The sequence below is a fragment of the Pyrgilauda ruficollis genome, unplaced genomic scaffold, assembly GCF_017590135.1.
Source record: "Pyrgilauda ruficollis isolate IOZ18807 unplaced genomic scaffold, ASM1759013v1 scaffold52, whole genome shotgun sequence".
Classification (NCBI taxonomy): domain Eukaryota; kingdom Metazoa; phylum Chordata; class Aves; order Passeriformes; family Passeridae; genus Pyrgilauda; species Pyrgilauda ruficollis.
The window spans coordinates 4,384,531-4,398,489 of NW_024526822.1; the positions used below are offsets into that span (position 1 = coordinate 4,384,531).

Below are 13,959 nucleotides of genomic sequence, written 5' to 3' on the forward strand. Positions count from 1 at the left end.
TGCTAAGGTGGGAGGATGGGATGATGAGAACCTTTCCCAAGAGTGGATTGGGAATCAGGATGGCCAATCAGTGATATTGTCACCGTGTTTGATCTGGGCTGTGCCTTGACCCCAGGCAGTGCTCCAGGCCCCAGGTTAATCAGCAAACAGGGGTGCTGTCCACGTGGGGAGAGCAAGTTGGGATGGGCTGGTGAAAAGGTGAAGGCAGAGTGCGACCGTGCTGGCAGCACGTGGGGCAGGTGTCCCTTGTGCTCACCAGGTGCCACAGGTGTGGTGGTGTGGCCTCGGGCCATGCCCTGCCTGGGGACAGCTGAGGCTGGGGGAGGAGCAGAGGGGCTGTCACCACAGCAAGGGACTCACAGAAGGGGCTCCATCCCCAGCAAGGGCAGCAGGGCTCCAGGGACTGGTGGAACTGGGGGAGCAGGGAGTGGGAAAGCACAGGTGTCACCGTGCAGGGACACGGTCACACCTAAGGAGGTTTGGGGCACTGCAGGTGGCTTTGGCCACTCTGTGTTTTGCCCATCTTCTGCTGTTTTGGCACAAATTTGCTGCCAGCACAGCACAGCTCTGTGCCAAGCCCCTCGTGGGTGCTGTAGGGCAGAAATAGGCTGCCCAGGAGACTTTGCATGAGCCAGGGAGAAGGGACCAAACAGCAGGCAAGTTGGCAATTGAGATTTATTGAACATGGGTCACCCCAAAGGTGGGGTGACCAGATTTCAGCAGGAAACACACAGGCCCTTAAGGGGGAAGCTGGCCACGGACCCTTGAGTGAGGAGAAGCCCCTGCCCTCACATCTGGGTGCCTGGTCCTCCTCCCTTCCCCCTCAGTGCTCTCAGGGAGCTCGAGAGACCCACAAGACTCAAAGCCTGCCTCTGTCCTACAGGCATGATGCTTCCATGGGACATCCCCGGGCAAGAGGAAGGAGGTTGAGTGCAAGAAGTCCCACCAAAGGAGCCATCAGAAGAAGGCACACCACCTCCAAAAGTTAGGGTTTTTTTCCAAAATACAGCTCGTCCTGATGGACACCATGATGGGAACAAGGAATCGTCAACAAAGGGGCGCAGCAGTGGAACAAAGACCCTGCCGCGAGTCACGTTAATTTGTGCCACGTTACTGTTCTATTTGTGCCATGTTATTCTTCTTGTAAAGCATCAGCACAGCACTACAGCAGCGCAGGGACCTTAGCAGAGATCCAAAGGGAGCTGGGAGGGGAAGCAGTAGGAAAACCAGGGCAAATCTGTGGTGTGGAGCAAGGCCAGACACCGCCGCTCTGGGGCCGGGGCAGGTCGGACGCTCACCAAAAATCACCCATGCTGGTCACGTCATCTCAGGGACAGGGGCTCTTTGTCCGTGGGAAACAGTCTTGGGTGGCTGGTAAGGAATGGGACCAGATCCAGCCAGAGAAGGGACACACTTGGAGGAAGCCTACTCAGTCTTGGAGGCCCCGATGCCGTTGGATGCTCCTGGATCTTTCTTGGAGCCGCCGATGCCGTTGGACGCTGCCAGGTCTTTCTCTCGGAGCTTGCGCAGGTAATCGTGGGGGCCTTTGCCCTCAAAGGACGTGGGGCTCTTGTAAGAACCCCCAATCTTGTCCCAGAGGGTGAAGTACTGCCCGTAGTTGTAGTCGAAGTACAGGTGGTGGTCGGTGTGGTGGGCAGAGCCGTTGATGACGTGCCGCAGCAGCCGCGGCACGCGGTAGTCGCCGTCGTGGATGGAGATGGTCCAGACGTTGACGAAGATGTAGAGGCCCAGGTAGGTGACTTTGTGCAGGGGGAACAGGAAGGGGTAGATGTGGTAGGGCAGGCTCTGCATGAAGCCATCCACGGGGTGGAAGGCGTGGCTGGCGAAGGGCGTGGCGATCTTCCACAGGTGGTGGGGCTTGTGGAAGCGCTGCGGGGACAGGGGGTGTCAGTCGGGGGGGGACCTTTTAGAGGGTCCCCCAGCCAGATTCACGGCCCCAAGGGATGCTGTTTGGGCCTTCACCACCCAAACTGAGAGGGGAACACGTGCCCTAAAGGGCTCTCAGCTCCCATCACACGGTGATGCCTTGTTCAGCCATTCCCACCCGAGCATGCATCCCCTGGGAAGAGTAGTTTGGAAATGTCACCAGAGCAGGACAAGGACTCTTGTCCACAGCCCCCTGTCCTGTCCCATACCTTATAGAACAGCTTGTGGTGGAGACCACGGTGTATCGGATGGAAATGCAGCTTGGAAATGTCACCACAGCAGGACAAGGACTCTTGTCCCTGTCCTGTCCCATACCTTATAGAACAGCTTGTGGTGGAGACCACGGTGTATCCAGTAGATGCCCATGTCAGTGAAGAAGAGGAAGGACAGCATGCTGAGGAAGACACCAGACCAGCCTAGGGGGGGACAGGGTTGTTAGAGGTGGTACATGTGAGCATCAGGAGGCTGTGAGGGTCTCCACAATGGTCCTCGTGGTGGGAGACACATCTGAGTCATGCCAGGGTCTGCCCTACTGAGGTGAGAGCGTCAGGCTGACTCAGGGCAAGTGAGTCAGGTGCTGTTTCACTGCTGTTTCACTAGGGCAAGTGAGTCAGGTGCTGTTTCCTTTCCCTTTCCAAGGGAAGGGAAGGATCTCTTTTGTGGAGGGTGGAGCGTGTCAAGCAGGGGGACACGACCCTGAGTGAGGGTGTCTGGGTGCCTCCTCTGCAGAGAACCTGGGCTTTTGGTTGACAGGCTGGGACAGGAGGAACCCAGGAGAATTTCTCAGGGTTGTCATTGGGAGAAATGGGGGCTGAGGGAGGTGACACAGGTGGGGAGAGGACACTGCTGTGACAGGGGGTGCAGGGAGGTCACTCACCATACGGGGAGTCCTCGATGTTGTCGTAGAGTTTGCTGTAGCCCCGCACCTCGGCGAAGAACAGGGCCACAGTGGGGACACTGATCCAGGGCAGGGAGCGCACGGCATAGGCGATCTCCCGGCTCACCTGGTTCTGTGGGGGGTGACAACAGGGGTCAGGGGCACAGGGGACATCTCCTGGCCCACCTGGTTCTGTGGGGTGTGACAAGAGGGGTCAGGGGCACAGGGGACATCTCCTGGCCCACCTGGTTCTGTGGGGTGTGACAACAGGGGTCAGGGGCACAGGGGACATCTCCACCTGGTTCTGTGGGGTGTGACAACAGGGGTCAGGGGCACAGAGGACATCTCCTGGCCCACCTGGTTCTGTGGGGCGCGGCAACAGGGGTCAGGGGACATCTCCCAGCTCACCTGGCTCTATGGGGTGTGGCAAGAGGGGTCAGGGGCACAGGGGACATCTCCACCTGGTTCTGTGGGGTGTGACAAGAGGGGTCAGGGGACATCTCCCAGCTCACCTGGCTCTATGGGGCATGGCAAGAGGGATCAGGGGCACAGGGCACATTTTGAGAGCCCCAGTGCCCCTCATAAGGCTGGGAGGGCTGGGCGTCGTGGCCACCCCTTTGTCGTGGCATCTGTGCCATGGTGCTGCTCATATGGGGACAGCTGTGCTTGGGCAGGGCTCATGCTGGGTGCTGGGGTCAGTGGGCTGTGGCACTTGCTTCTGGTCAGGGATGATCAAAAGCAACAGCAGGCAGAGAAGGGTGGAAGTGACAGCGGGGACAGCCCGTGCCACAACGCTGGCAGGTGACATTTGGAATGGACAAGGGGATGGCGAGGGGGACAGTGCCACACAGGGCCTGGGCGAGGGTCAGCAAGGCGCACCCACCTCCAGGAACTGGGGATGTTTTTTGAGCTCGTGGTCGAAGATGAAGTAGTAGCTGAGGGTGCCGAAGAGCAGGTAGAGGGCGAGGGCCCCCAGGTTGGTGATGACAAAAAGGCTGAGGAGCTGGCGGCAGGGCTCGCCCTCGGGCCACCCCGCCGGGTACACGTAGGGGGTCAGCAGGTGCCGGTCCGCGGCTTCCAGCACCAGATCCATGGTGGCTCCTGCAGGAAAAGGAGTTGGTGTGACTGCTCCGAGGTGTCCCTGCCTAGCGCCGCAGGGACACGGGAAATCGGGTGCCCGCCAGGATGTGGGCAGGGGCGGGCAGGGCTGGCATGCTGTCCGTCTGGCTGGATCGCCTTAGCCGGGACTGGGGAGCAAATCTGGGACACGCAGGTTGTGGGTGTCAAGCAGGGAAGACGCAGGAGTGGGGACTCCCCTAATTCTGTGCCCTGTTGCCGTGGGAGGGGGCACTTATGGCAGGGGACAGCGGGCAGCGGGACGGGTGACACCGGGATGTGGGTCTGGGGTGCAAAACCCCTTTTGGGGCAGCACACGGGGCTCCGTTCCGTGCCCTGCGGGGCCATTCCCCGGGCAGGGTGGGTGCCCAAGGGGGGTCACCGTGCCCGGGAGCCGCAGGTGGCACGGCCAGCGGCGGGGACGGAGGCGCGGGGAGCTGGGAACGGGGAGGGAGCGCGGGGGCCCTGCCGGGGGTGTCCCCCCTCCGTGACCCCCATCCCGGCACCCCAAACCCGGCACCCCAAACCCCGATCCCGTTACCTGCCCGGGGTCCCGGAGCGGCGCGGGGCGGGGGCGGGCCGGGGGCGGGGCCAAGCGGTAGCGCCACGTGACGTCACCGGCGGAAGAGCTCGCGCCACCTCGGGCGGTGACGTCAGTGCGCAGAAAGAGGCGGAGTCAAGAAATGGGGGCGTAGCCATTGGCTGGGGCGTGTCGGGGCGTGGTCAAAGGCGTGGCCTGAATGGGGCGTGGTCTGGGCGGGGCGGAGCTCCGCAGTCGCTCCTCGGTCCCTGCGAGCGCTGCCGGAGTGGGAATTTTGCGGAATTTTGGGGAATTTTGCGGAATTTTGGGGAATTCTGCCCGCTCTGGGCCCCTTCCCTGCTGTCCCCTCGGACGTGAAAAATATATATGTATTTCCCAAATGTATATGGGAAATATATATGTGTGCATATATATAAATATCTATATCTGCATCTCTATATATGTATAGCTATATAGATTTATAGATTATATAGATATAGATTATATAATAACCCCCAATTTTAATTAGCTTGGGTTCCTTAAAGTCAAACTCATTATATGTGGAGCACTTTAGGATTACTTTCAGTATTTTATGGGGTGCTAGAGGGCCACAATTAAAATTTGGGGTTACTAGAGGCTATTGGGGTTACTTGAGGTCAAACTCACTCTCTCCTGAAAATTTTGGGGTTACTTTAGGTCACTTTTGATATTACTAGAGGTCAGCCATTAAAAGTTGGGGTTCCTGTAGGTCATCAGGGTTTCTTGAGGTCTAACTCGCTCTCTCCATGCACTTTAGGGGCACTTTGCATCTTTTTTTAGGGGCACTTTGCATCTTTTTGGGGCTTACTTGATGTCAGTTATGAATAATGTGAGGTTTCTCTTGCTCATTTGGTTTCCTTAGAGTGAACAAAGTTATTCCTGACAAAGCTCCCTGCCCTCCCCTGCTTGACGGCTTTGCCCCCTTTGATGGCATTCCTGTGCATTTGCAGCAGCTCAGAGCTCTCCAGCTCTGTCCCTTCTGGCTGAATCTCAGTGTCCCTCTGTCCCCCCACCCTGTCACCCTCTGAAGCTGCAGATCTTGGGTGGGTGTAAAAGACACCAACAGTGTTTGAAACTTTAAACCAAGTGTATTGGACTGCTAGCATTAACAGCACCCATTGCCCAGGGTTTGGTTTTAATCATCATTAACACACGGGTAAGTAATCACTCATTAATAAATTTGGGCTAAATCAGCCAGGGGTCTGCAAAAGAAAACATATGCAGTTGGAATAGTGAATTTAAGGCATTTTCTCTTTTCTTTTTTTCTTTTTAAACACAGCTGTAGCATGTGAAAGCCTTTGAGTCACGTTTCCATCATCCCAAATGAGCCCCCATGGTTAGATTTACCCTAGGCCATCTGACAGCTGCTAATTTTGCTTCTCCATCTGATCAGGTTGGTTTTGGAACATTAAATTACAACCTGAAGAGCTTAAGATCAAAGAGAGTTTGATATCCCAGGATCAGTTTTACTAGTCTGGATTTCAAGTAGCAAAAGACAGATCTGCTTTGGGGTAAAGCTGGAAGAGTTAGATGGGATTTTGGGAAGGAATTCTGCCCTGGGAGGGTGGGCAGGCCCTGGCACAGGGTGCCCAGAGAAGATCTGGATCCCTGGAAGTGCCCAAGGCCAGGCTGGACGGGGCTTGGAGCCCCCTGGGACAGTGGAAGGTGTCCCTGCCAGGGGACCCCTGCCAGGGGGTGGAATGAGAGGAGCTTTTAGGTCTCTTTCTCTTCCAAACTAAACTGAGGTGATTCCAGGACAATTAAGTCCATGAATCTGCGGTCAGTGCTGTGGTGAGCTCTGTGGTCAGTGCTGTGGTCAGGGTTGTGGTCAGTGCTGTGGTCAGGGTTGTGGTCAGTGATGTGGTCAATTCTGTGGTCAGTGCTGTGGTCAGTGTCATGGTCAGTGATGTGGTCAAATCTGTGGTCAGCTCTGTGGTGAGTGATGTGGTCAGGGCTGTGGTGAGTGCTGTGGTCACGGCTGTGGTCAGTGATGTGGTCAGTGATGTGGTCAGTGCTGTGATTTGTGTTGTGGTCAGTGCTGTGATCAGCTCTGTGGTCAGGGTTGGGGTCAGGGCTGTGGTCAGTGTTGTGGTCAGTGCTGTGATCAGCTCTGTGGTCAGTGTGATCCCACGCTCAGGCTCTCCTCTCGCCATTGCTCTTCGGACAATCTGCCAAACCCTTTAAGAGCCAAAGAAAGCCATGAACATCCCCACCAGGCCCTGTGTTGTTTATCGGGCTGCCCACACCATCAGCCCTGCAGTGCCCGGGGATCCTCTCCATCCTCGGGGCTCCCCCCGCAGCCCTCCGGCAGCTCCCTGGGGCGCAGCACACCCACACTGCTGCCGTCCTTCAGCAGCTCATTAATTAACGCTGAGATGAGGGTGAGAGACACGGCCCGGGGCAAAGAGAGACTGGAGAAGGAGATGGGAGACCTGGAGAGCAAAGAGGGAGGTGCAGAGGGCACAGAGGCAGAGAGAGCAGAGAGAAAATATGGGAGAGAGGGGGCAAAGAGGCACAAAGAGCAAACAGACCAAAGGCAGAGAGGCAGAGTGACACTGGAGAGCTGAGAGTGACGCTGAGAGGGAGCAGAAAGTGGACAGGAGAGGGATGGCAGAGAAGCACAGAGAGGGCAGAGTGAGGACAGGGAGAGCAGAGGCAGGAGAGCAAAGAGGCACAGAGATGGGGGGAATGAGGCAGCACAGAGAGAGGCAGTCGCAGGGAGAAAAGAGGAGTGAAGGAGAGAATTCAGAGCTAACACACACAGAGGGCACAGAGAGGGAGCTGGAGGCAGAGAAGAAGCAGAGCAGAGTCCGTGACATCCTGTTACCCACCTCTTGTCTTGAGGCAGAGGAACCAGCTGCCCCCCTGCCCCAGAACCCAAATCTCCTCTGCTCCTTCTGCCCTACATCCCAGCCCACGCCATGGCAAACCTGCCAGACCCACACTCGAGCCACAACCCCTGCCCTCAGCTCTGGTGTGCCCCTGCCTGGCACCCCAAAACTCCCTGTCCACCCACCCAGGGACTCTTTGCAGCCTTGGTGTCCTTCCAGGCCCTGCTGCTCCTTGCCCCCATCAGACAGGAGGCAGTGCTTACGAAGGATTACAACACTTTTTATTCCCACGCAGCCATTTCACAGAGTACAAACACAAGACAAGACACCAACACAGCCCCCCACACCCAACAGCACCCCAAGGCTGCTCCCCATTCTTTCACCAGGCACCCCAATGCTGCCCTGTGCCCGCAGACCCCAACCCTGCTCTGACCCTCAACCCTTGCACACCACACAAACACAGCAGGGAATTTCATCCCCTCCTTCCTCTGACTCTTGTTCCTGCCCACCAGAAAGCACCTCTTTCCAATTATTTGCACCAGCTTGTCACCACCACAGCACAATGCCAAGATTTCCACACCCCCATGGATGAGCTTGGCTCTCTGAACCAAACCTCAGCACCACCTCTGCTCCAGAGAGTCAGAGGGTGACACGGTCCCAAGGTGTCACATCATCCAGAGATGGCAATGCACTGCTCTGGCCATAACCTGTGCCACAACACCTACCTCTGCTTGAGTCTGTGAGCTCATAAGACCGTGGTGGCAGCTCCCAAGGACAGTGGGAGCTGTCCATGTGAGGGGACAGCATGTGCTCCACCCCGTCCCACACTACCAACAGTGGTGTGGGCCACCTTCAGTGCACCCCACAAGGGAGAGCCTGGGGAAAAGCTGCAAAACCCCTCCTTGAGTCCACATCAGTGATGGAAAGCTGTAAAAAAAACCCCCAAACCCCAGTCCCACATCGCTGCTGGCAAACATCCCGCTCAGTCTCGCCGTCGCTGCCGCTGTGCCGGCTGCACGTCACCGCCGGGTCCGCGTCCCACCTCTCTCAGGTGACATCCCTTTGCCTCCTCGCAGCATGGCCGGGTGGGCAGCAGCGTGGCCACGGTGGGGGGACTGTCTCCTACCCTACAAAGACTCAGGCTGACGCGAGAACAGTTTTTGGCTGGGCGGCGGGGCCGCGCCTACGAGGTCAGGGGCCGCGGAGCTGAGCGCAGCCACAGCCACAGCTGGGCCGCCAGCAGGAGGGTCACTCGGGCACGGTGCTCCCCTGAAGAGCTGGAGGCTGCCAACACAACAAGATCCACGTAAGCTGGGGCTCTGGGTGCCTCCCTTCCAGATTCCCTTCAAATCGTGCCAGGCTGGTGCCCACCCAAATGCCCGACCTCACTGCTGGGCTCCCAGGCCACTGCATTTACTCTACCCTGCCCTGTACCATGCAGGCACCATCACCTCCCTTGCAGCTGCCTGCCAGCTCTTCAGAACCCGCCAGCAGTGCCCTCACAGCCCTCAGGTGACAGGGACAGGGCACATCTGGCTCCCTGCCCTCCACACCCCTTCTGTCTGCAACACACCACAAGTCGCAGCCCCTTTCCCCATGCTGCTCACCCCACAGCCCCTCGGTTTGGGGGTGGCAGTTCCCTGCTGTGCCCACCCCGACCCCGGTACTTGCCCCTGCAGCTCTTGCCGTCCCCTTGCAGTGTCCCTGTCACACAGCTGCACAAAGGCCCGTCCGCCCGGCTCGTGCAGATCTGCTCACAGCCTCCGTTGTCCTCGCACCAGTCTGATCCTGGACACAAACAGCAAAGGGGGACACCTGAGCCATGCTCCCAATCCCTGATCCTTGTCTGCCTGAGGCTGGGATGGCAGACAAACTCCCCAGCCGTCCCTGGGGTCCCACACTTACGCTTCCTCCGGATAGGCCCCACTGAGAGGATCTGCTCCTTGGACTCCTCAGCAAAGGCGCTGGCCATCCTTGTGTGCTGAGGGCAGTTCTGTTTGGGGATAAACACCACCTCTGTCACCCTCAGCTCTGCCCAGGTCCCCTCTGTGCCCCTCCGCCCGTCCCAGCTCCCAGAGGGACCCTGCAACCAGGCTCAGAGAGCACAGGTCCCAAGGTGACCTGCCTGTGACAGAGCATCTCCTCCCCATGCCAGAGGGACACACAACCCTCCCATCTCACCCCTAGGGCTACACCTCTGGTCACCTCTTCGATGCCACATCATCAGGGCTCACTGCACACTGGAAGAGCCCTTCAAATCAAGCATCCCCTCCCTCTGCACTCGCCCCACTCACGATTTTGCAGGAGTATTTCTCGGAGTCGCAGAGGGACACGGCGCAGTGCAGGTGAACCTCGTCGTAGTCCCCGATGAACTTGAAGACGGTGACGTGGAAGCGACACGTCAGGGACACTCCGTTCTCCTCTATGCCAATGGTGTTGTCCTTCATGTTTTGGCACCTGTGCAAAGCACTGATGCTGAGCACCACCCTCCTGTGACTGGAACCCTCCCTGTCCCCATAAGGTCCCTCACCCCAGGTCCCACAGTGGGGTGCTTAGACCCTGCCATGGCTTGTCTGGACAAGGGTATCATGCCCTGCCTCTGTCACCTCTCTCTGGCATTTCCAACTTCCCAAAATGCCTGTGCATGATCCATATCCCTCCCCCTTCTCCTGTAGTTAGGTGTCGTCCACAGCATCATGGACACAAGGAGAGTGCTTCTCTCTGCACCTGGTACTCTGTCACACGCAGGGCTTCTGGCTGTGTCAACACCAAGCAAATTAACTCCTGCTCTAACAACACTGCTCCTCACCCTTTCCAGATTTTGATCAACCATCCCACTGGCCTAAAGGCCCTTGTCCGATGCCACCACCTTTCCAGACACCATGAAAACCACCGGGGCTCGTGGTAGCTCACCCTCCCTCGATGATGAAGTAGCGCAGTTTGTCGTTGCTGTCCCGCGAGGGGGTGGCGTAGCACTTGTTCAGCATCAGGATCAAGTGGTTGGAGTCGGCCCCCACCACAAAGACCCCCACGTAGAGCACGTCCCGGGTGGTGAGCACCACCTCGCCCTGCCGGTATGGGTGCTTGTAGGACGAGTTCTTGTACAGGGCCATCTTGGTGGTGAAGCTCCCTTCCTGTGTCGGCACCGTCAGGTTAATCACGCTAATGATGACAAAGAAACACTGGCTCGGTGAAAAGGTTTTGAAGCCCCAAATTATTACCTTGCTTCAGAACCATCACTGCCTCACCCATCTGTGTAACAGGCCCTGCTCCTACCTGAGCATCGGCCGCACGACTGAATCCAGGGAGATCTTGATGTCCAGCTCATAGGCACAGGAGAACTCCACATTGATGGTCCTGTCCCGGGTGATGATGTTGCCCGTGTTGTTGGCACTCTCGATCCACACCGTGTTCTTGTACACTATGTGAGTGCTGTTGGACTGCAGAGGGAACACAGGGCATTGCTTAATTCCAGCTGTCCCTGCTTCCCTGCTCCTAATGAGCACCTCTAAATGAGCTGTGTGACAAGGGACCTGCTGCCCCTCCACCTCTGGCCAGAAAGGGTATGGAATGGTGGGGTTTGGAATTGCATCCTTACTCTACAAAAGCTTCCTATGTTCTCCTTGACCCCCAGCTCATTAAAGCACCTTCCAAGCACCACTTGCACTGACCTGTCCCGACCCTGGAGTTGAGCTGGACTGCAGTGGACTGTCCCACACTCCCAGCCCTGCGTGTCCCATGTCCCAGCTCACCTGCACCAAGTTGCCACAGTTGCCTTTGGTGTTGTTGATCTGGAAGGAGATAAAGTCCTCCCCTTCAATGCCAGGGCAGTGGCGGTCGTTGACCCGCACGCCCTCACGCTCAAAGCCCAGCTGGAACAGCTTGCACTTTGAAATGGACACCTCCATTTGGGCAGCCTTGCAAGTCACCTCCGCATCAATGATGTCATGGGTAGCTGAGGAAAAGATGACACAACTTCAGATCACCACAAATGACCCTTGGCACCTCTTTCCACCACCAAAAATGGGCTGGGATCATCTCCTGTGGTGTGCTCTGCTCATCCTACACCCCTGCTGCTCAAAGTGCTCCCAAACCAGAGATGCTCACAATGTGCACCCCAGAAAAGCTATTCCCTGCTCTCTGCTCCCCTCCTGAACTGTGCACGGTCAGGAAAACCCATCTTGGCAGAGGTCACAGCCCTCAGGACATCCCTTCCCAAAGCGCCTGTGGCATAATGGCCCAAGGTGGAGCTCGGCACTGACCCCACAGCCAGGAGCAGAGGACTCACTGTTCCCATAGGGCCAGGAGCAGAGGACTCACTGTTCCCATAGGGCGGGGGCTCGATGCAGCCGCACAGCTCCCCGCCGTTGTCCAGCTCGCAGGTGCGGTTGGGGCAGTCGGCGCCCACGCAGGGATCTTCCACCACTCCTGCTAAACAGCACAAGACACAGCACAAACACAACCTTTACCCTCAGACCATGAGGCAGCCACCTCTAGCCCCTCTCCCCTGTGGGACACAGCTCCCCTCGACCTGAGCAGCCCCAGTTCTCTTACAGCAATTCTCCTTCTCGATCCAGTCGGTGCCCAGGATGCCGAAGGTCCGGCAGGCCTCTCCGTAGGCAGCCAGCGAGCCGCACAGCTGGACCTTCTTGTGGTTGTAGCAGCCATCCAGAAAGCAGGACTCATAAAAGGGCAGTGGGTCCAGGAGGCCGTAGCAGGGCTGGAAGAAGCCTTTCATGTCGGTCAGCTTCAGGCAGTAGCTGTCACTCTGCAGCTCCTGGATCTGGACGTTGTCGCAGGAGGCGGCGTATTGCGAGTACTGCAGCTCGTTGCAGCTGTGGGCACCGGACATGTGGTGGGGGCTCCTTTCACGGCCAGCCCTGCTCCCATTCCCACTCCCACCTGGTGGGAAAGGGCTGGCTGTCCACTCACCTCTTCTGCATGCCGTTGGTTTTCCAGCTCTGCGCCAGCACCACGCTGCTGACGGCCGGCTTGCCCCGCAGCGTGGCGTAGTCGTCGGTGCGGTCGCCGTTGAAGTTGCCGCAGAGGCCGCACACCTTGTTCTGCAGCCGCTCCCCGATGGTGATTTTGATGACGTTGAAGCCGTTGTAGCGGATCTGGATGTCAGGGCTGGAGTCGATGACCAGGAAGCCCTCCTGGCTGAAGATCTTGGTGGACAGCCCCGTGACGAAGGGGATGCTCACGAGGCTTCCGTTCACCTAGCGTGAGAGAAGGACACAGAGCTGATGTCCCTCCCATATCTCTGCCTACAGATGTGGGCGTGAGCCACTCATAAAAGATTCCACAGCTGCTTCCCACTACCCCATCTGTGAAAACATTGACAGTAGTCTGGGATCTTTGTGCAGACCATTGTGCAGCCTGGACTGTCACCCATTATCCCTTCCCAGCCCCACTCTGGAGGGGCTGGCCACCCCTGACAAGACCTCACCTTGACAGTGTTCCTGTCGCTGATGAGGATCTGCTCCTCGTTGATGTAGAAGTACACGGGGGAGATGATGGTGAGGTTGGGCGAGGACCACTTGTCGAAGTTGATGATGAGCTGGAAGGAGAAGTCGGGCAGCTTCTGGCAGATGGTGGAGAGGACGAAGGCGCAGTTGGCGGGGAAGCGGAGGAAGGCGCCGTCGAAGGTGCGGAAGACGCCGCCGCCGGCCGCCAGGCAGAAGGAGCTGCGGGTGCTGAAGCAGCCGCGGACGCCGTTGCGCAGCGCGCACTCCTCGTCAGACTTGCAGTGCCGGGGGTCGCACTGGATCAGGTTGCGCCGGAAGCAGCGGCACCGCCGCGTGCAGTCCCCGCTCCAGAAGAGCTGCTTGGGCTGAGAGAGGGACCGTCACTGGCTGCCCTTCAGCCCAGAGGGTGTCTGGGCAAGGCTTGCACCCCTCTGTCACACGACAAGCAAGAGCAGGAAACAAGGGCAGAGGAAAGGGTGCAAAGAACATGCTGGTAGCTTGCACCTACCTTGCAACATCTCTGCTACCCACACTGCCACCAAAACCTCCCTCACCTCTTGTGCACACACAAAGCCACAGTGTTTAATACCCCCTTAGCCTCTTTCTTGCATTCTGCCAGCCACCGACCCATCTGCAAGGAAGCCCATATGACACTACACCAATACTGGCTCCTCAAGGAGCAAAGGCACCTTACACAGGACAGTTGCACTGACACAAAATACAAGCAGCTATGATATGACCAGTGCTATCAGCACAGCACTTTGCTGCTTCAAACTCCTCAGTGACATCCAGTAGCTACAAAAAAAGCAACTTTCATGTCAAATACTAAATCTACGATGTGTGAATACCTAGCACAATGTGATCATAAAATACTGGACTTTGGCACTCATCAGTCTTCCCAGTCACCACCTTCTCTCCATCCCACCTCCACCTGTGTAAAATACTGGACTTTGGCACTCATCAAACAGTCTTCCCAGTCACCACCTTCTCTCCATCCCACCTCCACCTGCTCCTTCCTGTGCTTGACACCTAGATCACCTTCACCCAACAACTGCATGATGTTTTTTTTGATAGAAAGACCCCCTATGCAGCACACCATGGAAGGACATCCCTCTCCTCTCTAGATCTGCTACCAGCCTAGCCTGACTGTCATCCCCACTC

General features: G+C 57.5%; 2 protein-coding genes across 10 annotated transcripts in view; both read right to left on the reverse strand.

The window, feature by feature from the left end:
* Nucleotides 1-657: 657 nt before the first annotated feature.
* Nucleotides 658-4,783, reverse strand: SC5D (sterol-C5-desaturase). The gene is made up of 5 exons (XM_041480635.1): nucleotides 4,482-4,783; nucleotides 3,708-3,925; nucleotides 2,825-2,957; nucleotides 2,263-2,363; nucleotides 658-1,890 (listed from the first exon to the last, which is right to left on the reverse strand). The coding sequence occupies exons 2-5, from the start codon at nucleotides 3,915-3,917 to the stop codon at nucleotides 1,426-1,428; spliced, it is 909 nt and encodes a 302-aa protein (XP_041336569.1). The 5' UTR covers nucleotides 3,918-3,925; nucleotides 4,482-4,783; the 3' UTR covers nucleotides 658-1,425.
* Nucleotides 4,784-6,489: 1,706 nt separating this feature from the next.
* Nucleotides 6,490-13,959, reverse strand: part of TECTA (tectorin alpha) — a 29,099-nt gene continuing 21,629 nt past the window's right edge. For 6 of the 9 annotated variants that reach the window (XM_041480470.1, XM_041480469.1, XM_041480471.1 and 3 more), the window contains 11 exons: nucleotides 12,780-13,163; nucleotides 12,263-12,549; nucleotides 11,885-12,165; nucleotides 11,651-11,761; nucleotides 11,083-11,285; nucleotides 10,607-10,770; nucleotides 10,244-10,492; nucleotides 9,625-9,787; nucleotides 9,236-9,323; nucleotides 9,002-9,118; nucleotides 6,490-8,614 (listed from right to left, as the gene is read on the reverse strand). In XM_041480470.1, the coding sequence (XP_041336404.1) occupies nucleotides 8,514-8,614; nucleotides 9,002-9,118; nucleotides 9,236-9,323; nucleotides 9,625-9,787; nucleotides 10,244-10,492; nucleotides 10,607-10,770; nucleotides 11,083-11,285; nucleotides 11,651-11,761; nucleotides 11,885-12,165; nucleotides 12,263-12,549; nucleotides 12,780-13,163 (2,148 nt within the window). In that variant the 3' untranslated portion in view covers nucleotides 6,490-8,513. Of the gene's footprint in view, nucleotides 8,615-9,001; nucleotides 9,119-9,235; nucleotides 9,324-9,624; nucleotides 9,788-10,243; nucleotides 10,493-10,606; nucleotides 10,771-11,082; nucleotides 11,286-11,592; nucleotides 11,762-11,884; nucleotides 12,166-12,262; nucleotides 12,550-12,779; nucleotides 13,164-13,959 lie in introns of those variants that run through there. The other 3 variants (XM_041480475.1, XM_041480474.1, XR_005956226.1) reach the window with 3 other exon arrangements.